The sequence below is a fragment of the Pinus tabuliformis genome, chromosome 7, assembly GCF_031772625.1.
Source record: "Pinus tabuliformis cultivar Carrire ecotype Pingquan chromosome 7, CPIR1, whole genome shotgun sequence".
NCBI lineage: Eukaryota > Viridiplantae > Streptophyta > Pinopsida > Pinales > Pinaceae > Pinus > Pinus tabuliformis.
The window spans coordinates 237,930,172-237,946,045 of NC_142293.1; the positions used below are offsets into that span (position 1 = coordinate 237,930,172).

At 36.6% G+C, this 15,874-nt stretch overlaps 1 protein-coding gene across 3 annotated transcripts in view; it reads left to right on the top strand.

Moving 5' to 3' along the window:
• Positions 1-8,595: 8,595 nt before the first annotated feature.
• Positions 8,596-15,874, top strand: part of LOC149246739 (uncharacterized) — a 70,958-nt gene continuing 63,679 nt past the window's right edge. For 2 of the 3 annotated variants that reach the window (XM_089455743.1, XM_089455744.1), the window contains exon 1: positions 8,596-11,293. In XM_089455743.1, coding sequence (XP_089311869.1) covers positions 9,190-11,169 — 1,980 coding nt within the window. In that variant the 5' untranslated portion in view covers positions 8,596-9,189 and the 3' untranslated portion in view covers positions 11,170-11,293. Of the gene's footprint in view, positions 11,294-14,129; positions 14,228-15,874 lie in introns of all 3 variants that reach the window. The other variant, XM_089455742.1, reaches the window with a different exon arrangement.

Genomic DNA, 15,874 nt, shown 5'->3' on the forward strand with positions numbered 1-15,874 from the left:
ATACCTTGCATTTGAAGGGAGTTGTTTGTAATCAAGTTGCTAAATATGCACCCAATTGTCTACTTTGATCTTCACTACTTCTGGGAATCCTCTAGCTAGATCAACTTCTACGCAAATCCTTGCGCATGCATGCATATTCTCCTCTGGTTCACTTCGATCAATTTATTTTTTGATTGCATTCCCTATTACCCAATTATCCACTTTGATCTTCACTACTTCAGGGAGTCCTCTAGCTAGATCAACTTCTACACAGATCCTTGCCCATGCATGCATATTCTCCTTTGGTTCACTTCGATCAATGTATTTTTCGATTGCATTCCCTATTATTTTTATTGATTCATATACCCAACAATGGATAAGAAGATGGGGGAGACAAACCCATGCCGAGAATGCGCTGGGGATATCAAGCTCAAGGTCAAAGTCCGGAGTCCATGTATTTAGATAGAGTCCTCGCAAGTCCATTAAATATGGCCCATTCCTAAATATTAGATCGCGGTCTTCAGAGAGAGCGGGGGGTCCATTCCTAAATATTTAATCATGATCTTCCTTAAATTTGAAATATAAGGTGTCGTATCCTCTTCAACAAAAGATGGATTTTTGGAGACCAATTGTGTTCAATCCACTTTTTCACCACATTTGGCGAAGGCCAAAGTACGGTGAATTTTCCAACTAGTCCTTACTGTGAGTGTGTGTGTGTGTGTGCATGTGTGAGAGAGAGAGGGAGAGAGAGAGGAGGGAGACTCCACCTCATCAGGCCCAGTGTTGGATGCTGGAAGACCAGGTTATGGATTAGAGTTAGTTAAGGATCCAAAAGAATTAGAGGAAGAGGGCAAATAGGTTATAGATTGAGGCAAGGGGATGTCAGTAGAGGAGGAGGGAACAAAAGGAAGAGGGTTCAGAGTGAGAGCGCTTAGGTTGTTTAGTGGCTCTGCTGGGATTATTATTTTAGTGCTTAACAGTTTCCCATTGTTCATTTTGGGCTTCTGGAGATTCATATGTTATTTTCTTTGGACATCTATTAGCAAAATGGCCATATTCGTGACATACCTTGCATTTGAAGGGAAGTTGTTTGTAATCAAGTTGCTGAATATGCACCCAATTTTCTACTTTGATCTTCACTTCTTTAGGGAGTCCTTTGGCTATATCAACTTCTATGCAGATCCTTGCGCATGCATGCATATTCTCCTTGGTTCAATTCGATCAATATATTTTCCGATTGCATTCCCTATTTTTTTACGGATTCATCTACCGAATAATGGAGAGGAAGATGGGGGAGACGAAACCAGACTGAGAATGCGCTGGGGATATCAAGCTCAAGGTAAAAGTTTGGAGTCCATGTATTTAGATAGAGTCCTTGCGAGTCCTTGAAATATGGTCCATTCCTAAATATTAGATCACGATCTTCATCTTCAGAGAGAGAGAGAGAGAGAGAGAGAGAGATTCCATCTATTTATATAGAGACAGTCCATTCCTAAAGATTAGAAAGAGATCTTCCTTAGATTTGAAATAGAAGGTGTAGTATCCTCTTCCACAAAAGCTACATTTTTGGAGACCAATTGTGTGTGTGAGAGAGTGAGAGAGAGAGATATATAAATAGATAAGATAAGATAATATAATTATATTTATGTCCAAATAATGACCATAAAGTAGGTCAAAGGGACTGTTGAGTACAATGATGTCCATACAAAGCGGGAGAACCAAATGGTCTTCTAAAAAAAGATACAATGCATGAAGTAAATCAACATCTGACCCTAGCGGAGAAGATCCAAGAGCTAATAAGTCTGAGGATCAGACCCATCTTTCCTAACATCAGAGATTGAGTAAAGAGCACTGAAGAAACTCAACAAATTCTGTTGGCCCGATGAAGCGCCGGTGGAAAGTGATGACTGTCCACTAGATCGTCGTCTGGGAGGGTTCACGCGCTGCTGAGGTATGGAGGACCTAGCCCGTCTCCTAGGAACGAATCTGAGACGGATTTGCTGCTAAGATCTCGTGTGGTGGGGTGAGGTCCCTCAGATCCTCACCGATTTAGAGTCTAGATATGTACTAGTATCAATCAGTCCCTTGGTGCCCCTGTCTAAAGGTAGTACCTTGAAAAATGTCGTGATCCTCTGTGGGGGGTCTGGTTTGATGGGAGGTTGAATAATATGCGCTCGGAACCTGAGAGCCTCCTGCATATATAGGGCTAAACATCTATGATCGGGATACCTGAAAAAGTCGGCGAGGGTCCGAGAATATCTAAATAAGCAATGAAACCTTCCTCTGATCTTGTAGTAGACAGGGCATCCAAGAATGAAATACACCTTAGTCTCCACTACCTATAAATGACATACGTGGCAGATTCTGTCTAGTCTATCCACCTGGTGGTCCGCCTCTACCCGAAGTCTATGAGAACCTACTCTGAACTAGCCTAGAGGAATCTGAAGAGCATGCATCCAGTGGTGAAATGTATTTCGGGGTCAAACAATGAGCCCATATCTCAACTCCAAGAAGCGCTCAACGTAGAATGCCATCTTTGGGTGCAACCCTATCAGAGGATTGAACAAGGTGACCTGGATGAATTGCCTGTAGATGTCCTCCCTGATGATCTTGTTTAGCTCCTGTTTAGTAGGTAAAAGGTGACCAAGAGCATCTAAAGAATATCGAAAGATCTTGTTTAGCTCCTGTCTAGTAGGTAAAAGGTGACCAAGAGCATCTAAGGAATATCGAAAAGGAGGGAGATGATCCAACTGAATTCCCATTGACTCTAAGAGATTTGAAACTCCTATAAATCAACATCTAGCTCGACTTGAGGGAGTAGAACGGGAAATAGTCTCATAAGAGCAATATGCCTAGTAAGGATATTGGTCCCTACTCTTTATCGAGTTTGCAAAGCCCTGGACACATTGTGTGTGAGAGAGAGGGGGGGGGGAGAGAGAGAGTAGGTCAAGATTTTCCCTTGGAGTTTTGGAGACCAATTGCATTCAATCCATTTTTGCACCACTTTTAGTGAAGGCCATGAATTTTCCAACTAGTCCTTACTGAGAGAGAGAGATGCGTTCAATCCATTTTTGCACCACTTTTGGCGAAGGCCAGAGTCCAATGAATTTTCCAACTAGTCCTTGCTCAGAGAGAGAGAGAGAGAGAGAGAGAGTTTACAAGGAATGATTGACAAATATGGAAATGGAGGGATAAAATCTAGGCGCTTGACAAATCTGTAAATGGAGGCAGGTCTATTTTAGGGATAGAATCCAGGCGCTTGACAAATTTGGAAATTTTTGAGCATTTGTGGGATGGCCCAAGAGAGGATATGAGATTCATGAAGGCACAAAGTTCTTGATTTGGCAGAGGATGGGGTTGTCCCCCGTTGAGGAGAGGTCTATTACATTATAAAATAAGAATCAAATTTTTTTAATACTCAAAAAATATTAAAAAAAATACATACACCTAATAATTTAATTTCTTATCTTTTATATATATATATATATATAATTTTTATATTTTATAAAATAATTTTAAAAATATCAATAAATATCATAAATTCTTTTTATTACTTTTTATAAAAGAATTCCGATACAAATCTCATAAATTAAATAAACTAAAAATATTTATCTAACCATTTAGATTTTTTTTTTTTTAAATAAATACAACAATAAAAAAAGACACTTATATCTCACCAAATCACAACAATATTTATAAGTTCACCATAAATCACAACAATATCTATAAATTGTTCACCATAAGTATCATTTGCATGTATGGGATAAAATTATTTCAGGTCAAGTATGTTTAAAGAAAAGGTTGACATCAAAGTCTCAACCTTGTAATAAATCAATAAAAAGTACATAGTATAAACTTTGTTGCTGGACAACCAGTTATATCTTTGACTCAGACAACTTTTAAATAATAATAAGCATTATGGATGAGGAATAAGTCTTGTCTTAGTGCTTTAGGCCAGTACACAACTTTGTCATTGTACTTGTTATTTATTTATTATATTATTTGTATTTTTTCTTATTTATTTTAATTTAATAAATTAATATAATTTTTTTAATTAATAATATTAATGATTTTAAAATTAATACAAGTTTTGAATTAATAATAAATAAATTTATTATTAAAACACTCTTTACAATGGATTCAAATCTCATAAATATTAATTTAAAAACATTATATTTATTAATTATAAAAATATACCATTTATATTAAATATAAATATATATTATTATTATTAAAAAAATCAAACTTAAAATTATTAAATTATAACAGTATTATATATATAAATAATATATTTTTAAAAAATATTAAATAATTTTCAAATCAGAAAACCACAAATTACATAATTTCTTCTAGGAGTCATTTCCTTCATGTGAAAAATATACGTCTTTTTCATGGCATCCCTCCCTTCAACTATAACAAAAAGACAAGCTAAATAATTTTGGTTAAGAGTTTGCCCGTCTATCTCTTACCAATAAGACACTTTAAATAATAATGATGAGTTTTCATTATTAAAAAGGAATGTTTGATTTGGATGGATATATATTATGAGAAATATTATATATTGAATATAAATTTCGAACTTTAAATAAGTTGTTTTTTTTTGTTTTTTTTTTTTTTTTCCAGAGTTAAATTTTATAATATTAAGAGTTAATGTTTTAGTTTATTATCGTGTGGATATAAAATCTAGTTTTTAATGAAGGTAAATTTTTATCAATGCAAAATATTTTTGGGGGTTGAGTTTTAATCTATTTCTTTATATATAAGAAAGATGGATTCTTAACTAATTATATATGTGTGGGTTAATGTTTTAGTTTATTATTGTGTATATAAATTTTAGTTTTTGGTGATAATTTAAAAGTAAATTTTTATTGATGTCAAATATTTTTGGGTCTTGGGTTTAACTTATTTCTTTATATATAAGAAAGATGGATTCTTAGCCAATTATATATAATTATATATATATATATATATATATATAACTAGAACAATAATTGTATCAATCAAAAAGGCTACATCAAAGTTAATAGTACATATTATTATGCAAAAGCAACAATTCAAGAGTTTGAAAAGGAAAATAAACATATTGGCTAACCAGAATTTTAGAGAGGCTAAAATTCTAGTTTTTTTTTAAGCCAATTATGCAATATATATATATATAACTAGAACAATAATTGTATCAATCAAAATGGCTACATCAAAGTTAATGGTAGATATTATTGTGCAAAAACAACAATTTAAGAGTTTGAAAAGGAAAATAAACAAATTGGCTAACTAGCATTTTAGAGAGGCTAGAATTCAAGTTTTTTTGTTTTGTTTTTGTTTTTGCTTTTTTGTTTTTTTTTTGTTTTTGTTTTTTTTTTTTTGTGCATGTTAACAACTTTACAAAATTGCCTAGAATACTAATTAAAAGAAAAAATATATAATCATATTTCAAAGATAGAGCATTGTCCCTTATTTCTTGGTCCAATGAGAGTAAGGAGGATCTTGGTCTTCTATTTTTGTTGCATCTTTTCACTAATGAATTAAATCTTCTTCTCCATGACTTGCATGAGTCGAATCACTAGTCTTTGCTTTGTTGGATCCAAGAGATGAGGCATCCATTTACTACGTAAGGAGAAGGGATATGAGTTGACTACATCGAGCTTCAATATTATTTGTGCATTGGTTCTAAACATGAAGAAGGTTCATGATAGTGGCATTATGTGCTGTAATACTTTGTTCCATCTCCACTAGCCTAATATATATGTCGATAGTGTTGTGCTTTGGCATGGATGACTTTTCTTGACAATGAAGTACCTTTCTCAGCTTCTTAACTTCTGGTTTGCCCATAGCTAGCCGACTTGATAATGAAAGTTGAACAAAAACATGGCTAAATAAGAAACACCTACAAATATTAGACATGACTAATCTCATATTGAAGACAAATCTTCTTCCCCATAACAGATGTAGTGTGCTAGGAGAGGTGCATAGAAAGATAAACACCAGAACACCATTAACTTGAATAACTAGCAAAAGCCAAGAATCCAAAGGATGCACGGTGATGCATATACCTAGAATTTACATAAGGGGCCAGGCTAAATAGAAGTTTCACATAATAGACTCAAATGGAGGCCCTAAATACCAAGACCTACAAGTAGGAGGGTCTTTTACCCTATTGAAGGAGGCTGCTCTTAAGAAGAATGAAGAAGAAACCCTCGATGAAACCCTAAGAGACCCTTTTGCAAAGTAAAACCAAATCATGTTGAATGCATCCACCATTTGAATTATGCATTTGAGGCTCGATGCACCGCTCAAATTACCCATTTGCAGGTTGAGTTGAAGCGATCGAGTGATGATGGATAACCACACATCTCTACATGGACCTTGAAATACCCAACAAATACCTTGAACAAAGCAACCCTTGATGGTGTGAGGAGAGAAGTGGTTTGACTTCATTAGGGGATCAAACATAATCTTATGGCTCCTCTAACCATTAAGTCACCTTGTTTCATTGTTGAACCCACTTTCACCCAATGGTCAGCTTTAGCATTGTGCTCTCTTTTTATGTAGAAAAATAATTTTTTATCAAATGGACTTATAAGTGACTTGATTCTAATTATGAGGGAATTGAGTTTTATATCCCTAGAAATAACCTTTCCTATCATAGCTCTAATGACTATCATAGTTCTAATGACGAACATTAAATCCTCTAACATGACTAGATATTCCAAACCTTCTTCTAGTACTAAGAAAAGACCTTACCATTATAAACCACTACTAAATTGTTGGAAACATTACAAAAACTCCATACAAAATAAACTATTTTATTTCCTTCCAAATCATATAAACTTCCATCCATCTTACTAACGTATAAAATAAAAATAATCATATTTTTTTTCTCTGTAAATACTAATTCTATTAAAAAAGTGAAAAAATATGTACAATGAGGTCAGAGCCTCAGAGGAGGCCGAGGCCATTCCTCATCCAAAAACTCAGGGACAATACAGTTTAACCTGTCAACCGGATTTACAATGCAGACCTCAAAAATTTGATTTCGGTCCCTGACATACTGACAAAATTTACCCGGACTACAGTTATCATACCCTTCAGTGACCTCAAAAACACAGTAGCGCCTAGCATAGCTGACTTTAAAACAAAAATTGAAGTCTGAGTTGGCTGAAATTGCTACCTGAAGCATGAGACTAAAACAGACAAGAGAATTTAGCTGTAAAATCGAAGACACAGGATCAAAAAAGCATAGCATGTGCACCCAGTGGAATTCAGTCCGCCTGACTTGGAGAAGCTTGCATATCCTCCTTCGCCTGGCTTGGAGAGGCGACCCAAGTAACGAACCCGTCTTCGTCCAGAAGCGGCGCTCCACCAGAATCAGTGACCAAATGTAAACAGCCAGTTGGTCGTTGAGATGGCTCGCAAACATTGTCATCATCCTTGGCTGGATCAGGTTGCTGAGACACTTCCTGGACAGGGGCGTCCTCATTCATGCGGTCAACATGAAACACCAACCCAGTCATATCCCCAAGTAGAATGCTGTCATCCTGAGAATTTGAGGAAGCCGGAGGGGTCGAGCTGAGCTGGTTGCTCTCCTCCTCTGAAACAAAAACTGTAAAATTCACTGTCACCGCCGGCCTGTTGAGCCGACTTTGGAATACAAATCTGGAGGTCTGGTAAGAGTTATTCGGGATGAATCTCTCTTGGTCTGACAACGGAGATGAGGGAGGGACCAAGGCAATTGGGGCAATCTGCTGAGGCTCAGATTGAGAGGGGCTAGCCCTGATACCAGACCGACCCCCCCGACGCGGAATACCTCGACTGCGAGGCATTGCAACAGAGCCAGAAAACCTGAGAAATCGACTGAGACAGAGGAAACCCGAAATGGCTGGAATGCTGCTGGTGTCCAGACAATTCCGGAGCCGAACCACTAAAACGACAGGAAAGACCAGATAAGGAAACTGAAGCGGCATAGCTTCATATAGAGCAAAGGCATTTACTGCAGCAGAGGAATTTAGGCGATCCATGTTGATGAGCCGAATCAAGGACAGAGGAGCCATGCGCGCATTGAAATTCAGCTTACTTCGAGACTGAACAGGCTTTAATTCGCCTGCCTTAAACCTTAAACAACCTCCGATGACGCGTACCCGGTTGATCTCCCGCCTGCCATCCGTCAGGCCAGGTGTCTGCGTGGTAGGCACGATCATTGATTGCAAATGTAAACACCCGCATCCGGGTAAAAATAATCATATTTTTACTATTATTATTAAAATCAATTAAAAACTACTATCATTATTACCAATATTAAAAATAAAATAATAAATTTTCAACTAATATTTAACCCTAATTTTATTCTTCACGACACTAGATAAGATTCCTGAATACTGTTTTATGTGTTATCTTTTGTCCGAAAAATCCATTAATTATAAAAATCCATCGATCATTCTTAAAAATTATCCCAAAGATTTAGAACTCTTTTTTTTTATTATGTAAATTAAAAAATATTAAAACAACAAAGTTCAGGGTATGTATAGAATTTTTTTTCAAGGAACTGCTTACCGTTAACAAAAACGAGTAGCATGTATATCACATAAGATAAAAAACAATGGCAAAAGGCGCCGTCATGGCCGCCATTACCGCTAAAATCTCAAAAATCCTTCGGATCTTTCCCCAAATTGCGACCGCTTAATCCACCATAATTTTAGCCGATCAACCACCAAACTTCTTTTCAAAATTTTCAAAAATTTATGTTCAAATCTGTTCGTATCCGGGCAGCCACAGAAATAACTAAGCTAAACTCCAGATACAGATAAACCTTGAATTCCTCGGGCAATTCTCCCTTATTCCAAATTTGTGGGTGACGATGGGCTACAGGATTCCTCTATCTGTATTTTGTGACAGTTCATGGGTGTTTTCTGCACGAATCAGAATAGCAGGGATTGGAGCTTATATATCACAGCTCTGTAGGGAGATAACATTGTGGGAAGTACTGTTATAGATTTGGGAATTTTCGGTATGTTTTTCTTTTTAAGCAATTGAACATCTATAATATAAATGGCATTTTCAAGGCTGGACAGTGTGTTTGTTTGTCATTATGAGAAGGCTGTTTGAAGAATAATGACATTGACAGATAGGGGGAGAAGAATTGCAGTTTACATTGCTGAGATTGACGTGTATCAGAGCAATCGATGGCTTCAGAGATGCATTGAGGTGGTCCTGTGAATGAGAATGGACGAGAAATTGAAAAGAGATGGTAGTAATGGAAGGAGTCTGCGCACTCTTGCTGCCATTAACGGCAAGTTTGAAGCGATGGGCATTGATGGCAGGAGCCCAAATGTGCAGAGTTGTGACAAGGCGGCTTCTGACATATTGGATGCTAATGGGGATGTCTGGCATAAGGGATTTTGTGGGAGATCTTCAATGGAGAACCCAAGCAGAGAATTGAATGGAGTCAGATTTCATAGTGCTAATGGCAAACGGACTAAGAATTCTGTAGGGATTGAAACCCATATGTCGAATAAGAATAAGAACAAGGCCCAATGCCCACGAGCTCCATCGTTTAGTAAGAGGGCATCTGTGGTTGGAAGGCATGGGAGAGATTCAGAGATTGATGTTTTTGATGCAGAGAAATATTTTAGCAGTACCCACCACGAGAAACTAGCAGATCAGATGGAGAAGCCTGTCGGAAGTGACAATCCACACCTTGACATTGAGCCGGTAAGGTTGCCCGGCATGAAAGGGACATGCAGAGGTCTGTCCTCTGACGCGTCTATTATTGAAGAAAAACCCAGTCGACCCGGTTCAGCAGTTTCTTCATTAGACTCCAAGGCAGTCATATCAGAGTCAAACAACCATTCTGAGCTGCTGTCCAATGCTACTACCTCCATTTTCAATGGGCTTCCATTGAATCAGAGGGCAGGTGAACCCAAACACAAATGGAGGATTGCTTGCAGGTGCCCATGCGCTTCTAAGAAATCAATTGCAATCAGTAATTCCTTGTTGGACCAGAGTGGAAAGATTGCCTCTCTCCCAACCTCTGTGCAGAGCAGCCCACTGAGATCAAATTACAGTGGCCTCCATTCAAACTCATCCCATTTAAGCACGGACTTAAGTTTGAGCCCTGAGCTTCACAAGCTTAAGATTAAAAAATCTAACAGGCCTGAGAAGAATGCAGGTGTCAATAATCGAGACTCTGCAAATCGGGTCCCCGCCACAAGCTCAGGAAGTCTTGTAAGGCCGCAGAGAGATGAAGAGATGGACACCAGGACTTATGCAATGTCCAGGCAATTCAAGCGAATGGAGTTCAGAGAAGAAGATGGGATTAAGAATTCACCAGAGAGTCAAGGTGACGGATTCTCCTTTCCGAATCTTCCTTCTCCTTCAAGACATTCTGCTGTTTTTAGTTTCCTTGAAGAGAAACCGAGGTTGTCCCTTCAAGTTTTTGGGTCCTCCCCAGACTGTAATGAAAAGCAACCCACCAACACACAGAGGAGGAGGAGAATGCTGTCTGCGGACATGGCAGACAATTCTTCTAGTGAAACCAGGAGCAGTTTCAGCTTTCCCCGGCTATCTTTCTGCTCTTGCGAAAGCTTTGATAACAGAGACATGGGTTTTGACAACGGATACAGTTACAGAGCCATGAAATTGGATAACAATCCAAACACATTTGAGGATGATAAGAGTGATTCCAGTTCAGATCTGTTTGAACTTGAGAGCCTCTCCACGGATGTATCGGTCCCTTATACAATATACAAGACAGCGATCAACCATGGTGGGATTGAATTGAAGGGCTGCAGCCACAGCTACTCCTGTCAGCCTTCTGCCATTGCTGATCCTTGGCATGAAAATCATCACTCACAAGTTACTAAGTTACTGAGCTCTGGCATGGTAAATGTGAGGAAGGAGTGCAGTACAAGCTTCGATAAGAATTGCATGAATAATCTGGATATGATGATCAAAAGATCAGAGGAGAACACAAGAAGCACATCAATTGCCAATGGCAGTCCAACAGAATCCTCCATGCCAGTAAGGTCTGGAATGCTTTTGGGGTCCTGTAGGAAAGATAAGGCCGCTCATGCTGTTACTGTACCAGTATTTCCTCAACTTACTAAACCCACCCAACAACAACTCATTAGAACCTCATGCAGAACAGCTCAACAGGACTCAGTATATGGCCAGCCCAGATCTCCCAAACCACGGTGAATGGCCAGTGCAACCCTTCCAAGTCTCAGTGAGAATATAGATATCATGGAGTTACAGTTGACCCCCGAATTTCCTCAGCTCATAATCACAAAAGATAGCAAGGAATGTTGAGAAAGAGCAACAAGTATGTATTTGTACTCTCTTTTCCAAATTTTTCGAAGAACATGTGTTTTATAGTTGAAATATATGTAGATCAGATCATCATCCCAAGGATGCTAAATTTTAAATAAGCCGTCTTGGATATTACTCGTTGTATTGGAGGTTCGGAATTATAATGACCATTGTTTGTATATCATTTTTCTTATCAATATTCTAATCAGTAGTCTCCACAAATCCCTATGTAGAATTCTGTCTTGAAGCTTCTTCTGAAGCAGGAGGGAGGTTCAGAATTATAATGACCATTGTTTGTATATCATTTTCTAATTAGTAATCTCAACAAATCCCTATGTAGAATTCTGTCTTGAAGCTTTTTTCTGAAGCAGGAGGGGTTTTCTTATCAAAATTCTAATTAGTGGTCTCCGCCAATCGCTTTGTAGAATTCTGTCCTGAAGCTATTTCTGAGGCGGGAGGCATAATTGATAAATAGATTCATGGGGAAGCGGGTCTCGAAGTGGAAAAATTGAAAAAAAAATCCTAGAAATGGGAGTAGTATTCTTGTTGGGAAAATATCTGTTGATTATAAAAAAATTCATAATTTTATTTTAATATAAATTTACGCAGTGTTGAAAAATAAAATAGTTGAAATATAAATTTTAATTTTTTAATATTATTTAATAAATGTAATGATTTCCAATTTATTTTTTTAATTAATATAAATAAATTTAACATTAACTTATTTCTGTGAATATAACCTCTAAAATAAATAATAATTAATTTTCAATATTATAATAATAATTTAAAATAATAACTATATATATTCACACACATGGACATCTCCTTATGTACAGCACTTTGGCTTCCCTCGCTGTATATAGAGAGAACATATTTTACTTTACGCCCCTCTACCCAATTGTTATATCCCCATCCTTTTGTTTTGGTTATCAACTAGGAAGGCGCCCGCATATCAGAGCATAGTTCGCTTAGATAGGGCAGAATTATCTCTGTCACTATTATGATTTACTCTAAGGCCCTTCTGCGTTTGTAGCATTTTTGAGATGTCTCTTGTTTTTTCCTGAATTTTCTATAAATGATTTTTTTCCGATCGCGTTTAGGTTAGGATCAATTTTAATGTTGGGTGGAAGAACAATTTGCTTATTTGCAGAATGCTGTCACCAAGATTGTGTGAGGTTCAACTGAGCTTGACGTACCATAAGATAGTTTTTATCTTATACAAGGGGTTGCCACTCTCAACCCTTCCCCATGAGATTTGAACCAATGACATCAATGACATAAAGAGTGACATACAGAAGACTAAAACCCACGCAAACCAACTGATCCACACCTCATGAGTAATAACAAAATCTTACTTATCTACTTCAAAAGGCACAGTACCATTTCTCTAATCTATTTGAAAAATGAATCGTATCCAAAAAATCAAAATGATCCTTACAGTTTAGGAGACTTCTTTTAAGCCCCAGTGCCTAAAGGGGCATATGTTTAACTCCTATAACTTAAAATGTTGTCAATGACTGGTCATCCATTTATTTCATCATGCTTCTAACCTCCCTTCAAAATTATCTCTCTTTGGAGTGATTCTTAAAACTACGTTTAGAAGTACTACGCCACATAATAGGAATTTCATTTTTCTTAAATTTAGAGACAGGGCCTCGGTTTATTTCTGAGGCCCCATTGGTAAACATCAGAGTATATGTACCTTATATAGTACAAGTTATGCATACCAATATCAAATTCAAGATTGGATGGGCAACCTTATCTCGCACTTTTATGCAGTGCAGATTATGCGTAGCCAAATCAAATTCAAGCTTGAATGTACAACCTTATATTTTAAGAAAAAACTATAAAAATTACCAGCCAACCACAATGTGCATGGATAAAGTACTATACAAATCACAGTTACTTCAAAAGGATTAGTAAACACTGTTTGAGTGGTAAGAAGAGTTCTCAAGATTTAGTGCATAAAAATACAAAATTTAGCGTCATTCAAAATGCCCATTATCTTTCCAAATCGTTTGTTAATTACAACACAAAATGAGCATTTCTCAACTAGTTTCAGTTCCTCATATTAAGGTTTCAATGAGGATTTGTTGTGCCCCAATTTGTGAATAAGCCTTTCAAAATGTGAAAAAAATGGATGGGAGTGTGCATCACATTGACCTTAAAAGAATCTACAGCAAAACTTCAATTAGCATACTTGGGAGCTAAAAATTAGTTCAGTGTGAATCTGGTATCTGTAATTCTCAATGCTCGACCAAATCTTGTGGTAGGGCTTGGAATAGAAAGATTACCCTCCAAATCTCAGTCATCTTGTGAAATATCTCAAGACCTCACCTAGGCTAAGTTGAATGGTAGTTTAGAGGCTTTTTTTTAAAGCAAGAAATAAGCTCTGGTGCTTTTCCAGTGCTAAAATATGTGCGTGTAACACTGTGATGCGCAAATCAAGCCCAGTATTTACGGTGGGTCTAGAAATGTTGTGGTTTAAATACAAAGTCTTTTGTTATTTATTTGAATAACCTCATCCCAAATGACCTTCAAAAGTTGGGTTCAAAAATCACGGCATATCTTGGGAGAGGGGCTATTTTGTTATTATAGCATTAATTTCCCTCGCTATTTATTAAAGGAGAACATTATATTTATCAGACCATAATTTATTTTTAAGTAGCAGGTTCTTCGCGAAGTATTAGGACAAAGTCCTTAACATAACGTGCATTCCTCCTTTAAAACCTATTTGGATTCATCTCTCTAGTTTCTTTCCAGTGTAGTGGCACAAAGATGAAATGTCTAAAGATACTAGGATTATCAAAGAAAGGCATCTAACTGCACGTGCAAGGATTTGGGTGCAGGTGAACTTAGAGAATTTATACTTCAATTGCCGACTCATAAGACTTATGCTTCCTCCTGCAAATACAAGATTTACATTGAGTATGGCTACCCGACAAAGGTATGATCCTTAACCAACATCCTTGAACAGTTTGTAAATGAGGAATCCAAAGGAGTCCAATGTCATACAGAGAAATGGGTTAAGAAAGAATAAAAATGAAGTTGATAAAGTAATTGAAAAGTAGTTTTGAATTTCTCTTAATAGATAGTGATAATCAGGAAAACATGCCTTAGCCAAGAAAGGTAGGTAAATAAAGTAACCTATAGAATATATAGGATTACAAGCCTTAGACAATTAGTGTTTAGGTTCAACAATGACCTTATGAGGTCAACTGAACCTAGGCCCCCTCCAACCTTGGTTGACGTTGACTAGGAAGTTGGAAGTCACAGTCATTGACCCAACTTTGACACCTGACATCAATACAAAATGTGGCATCTGACTTGACTTGATTACACAATGTGGAAGATGAACATAAGTAGCAACTACCTTTAATTATGTAACTATCTTAGACAGTTTCCTGAGGAAAACTATAAATATCGAATTTTATAGCTTAACCCAATCTTTTGCCATCTTTTGGCATTGTAATCCGCTCTTTTTCCATTACAGAACAATTTTGTAATGTTTGAATGCATGGCTTTTGTTGTAGGAGACTCTCTTTTCGCATCCCTCACAATTCCATAATCTTGTCGTAGGATACTTTGCATGCATATGTACTTTACTTAGAAGCACTGCAAGATATGAATTTAGTATTTGAATTAGCATATATCTAGGTCTCTTATGCTTGTAATTTTAAGTTGTGTTCTTGTTGTTATTAATTCACTTATAAAGTTATTTAATAGTTCTTTGATTTTTAGCACTATGCCTTGCAATTGAGTTATGTTGCTACACTTTATAACATTTCATATGTACATATTCATAACCTTGGAGTTTCTTGCAGTCCATGGTTGTCCCCACCACCCACTCTTGGACATTGAAATCCTTGTTAGCTTTTGGGGTTATTTCAAAAGTGTTTACACCATAGTTTAAGAACCAGAACTGGGTTTTGAACCGACCCACCTATCTAATTGGGTTTCGAACTGGAATTGGATCCAATAAACCGGATTTGGAAAAAATACATAAAATGATTAATTTTTAATGAAAAATTATTTTTAAGATTTCAAACCATGATTAAAAACCATTAGAGACAAAAAATGCAAAGTTTGCTCATCTATATACCATGTAACGGTAAATATATCAAAATGGCACCAAGTGCAATACATATCAACTAAGTCACATGACACGAGGACACATAAATACAAGTATTTGACACGAGATGCAACGACCTCGGAAACAGGGCACGAGGGACACATTTTATATATATATATTAAAAAATACTGAAATATAGTGCTTGATCCATATAGATATGAATCATGATGATATGTATTTAGTATTTAGTATACACTATTTACTATTTAGTAATTTACTAGTTAGTTTATTAATTTACTACATCAATGATGTTCACAGTTCAATGTTCATTGTTCATGTTATAATTTTTGTTATTAACTTCAAACAAGATTGATCATGTTCAAACTTCACATAAGGTAGTTTATGAACTATAAATTTATATGTGTTCAAACTTCATTGTTGACCAAAGCGTTAATCGAGCTTTCCCTCCCTTTAGACCTTGAAGGTGTAGTGAGCAATGAGCACATGATGGGGAGCTGGGAT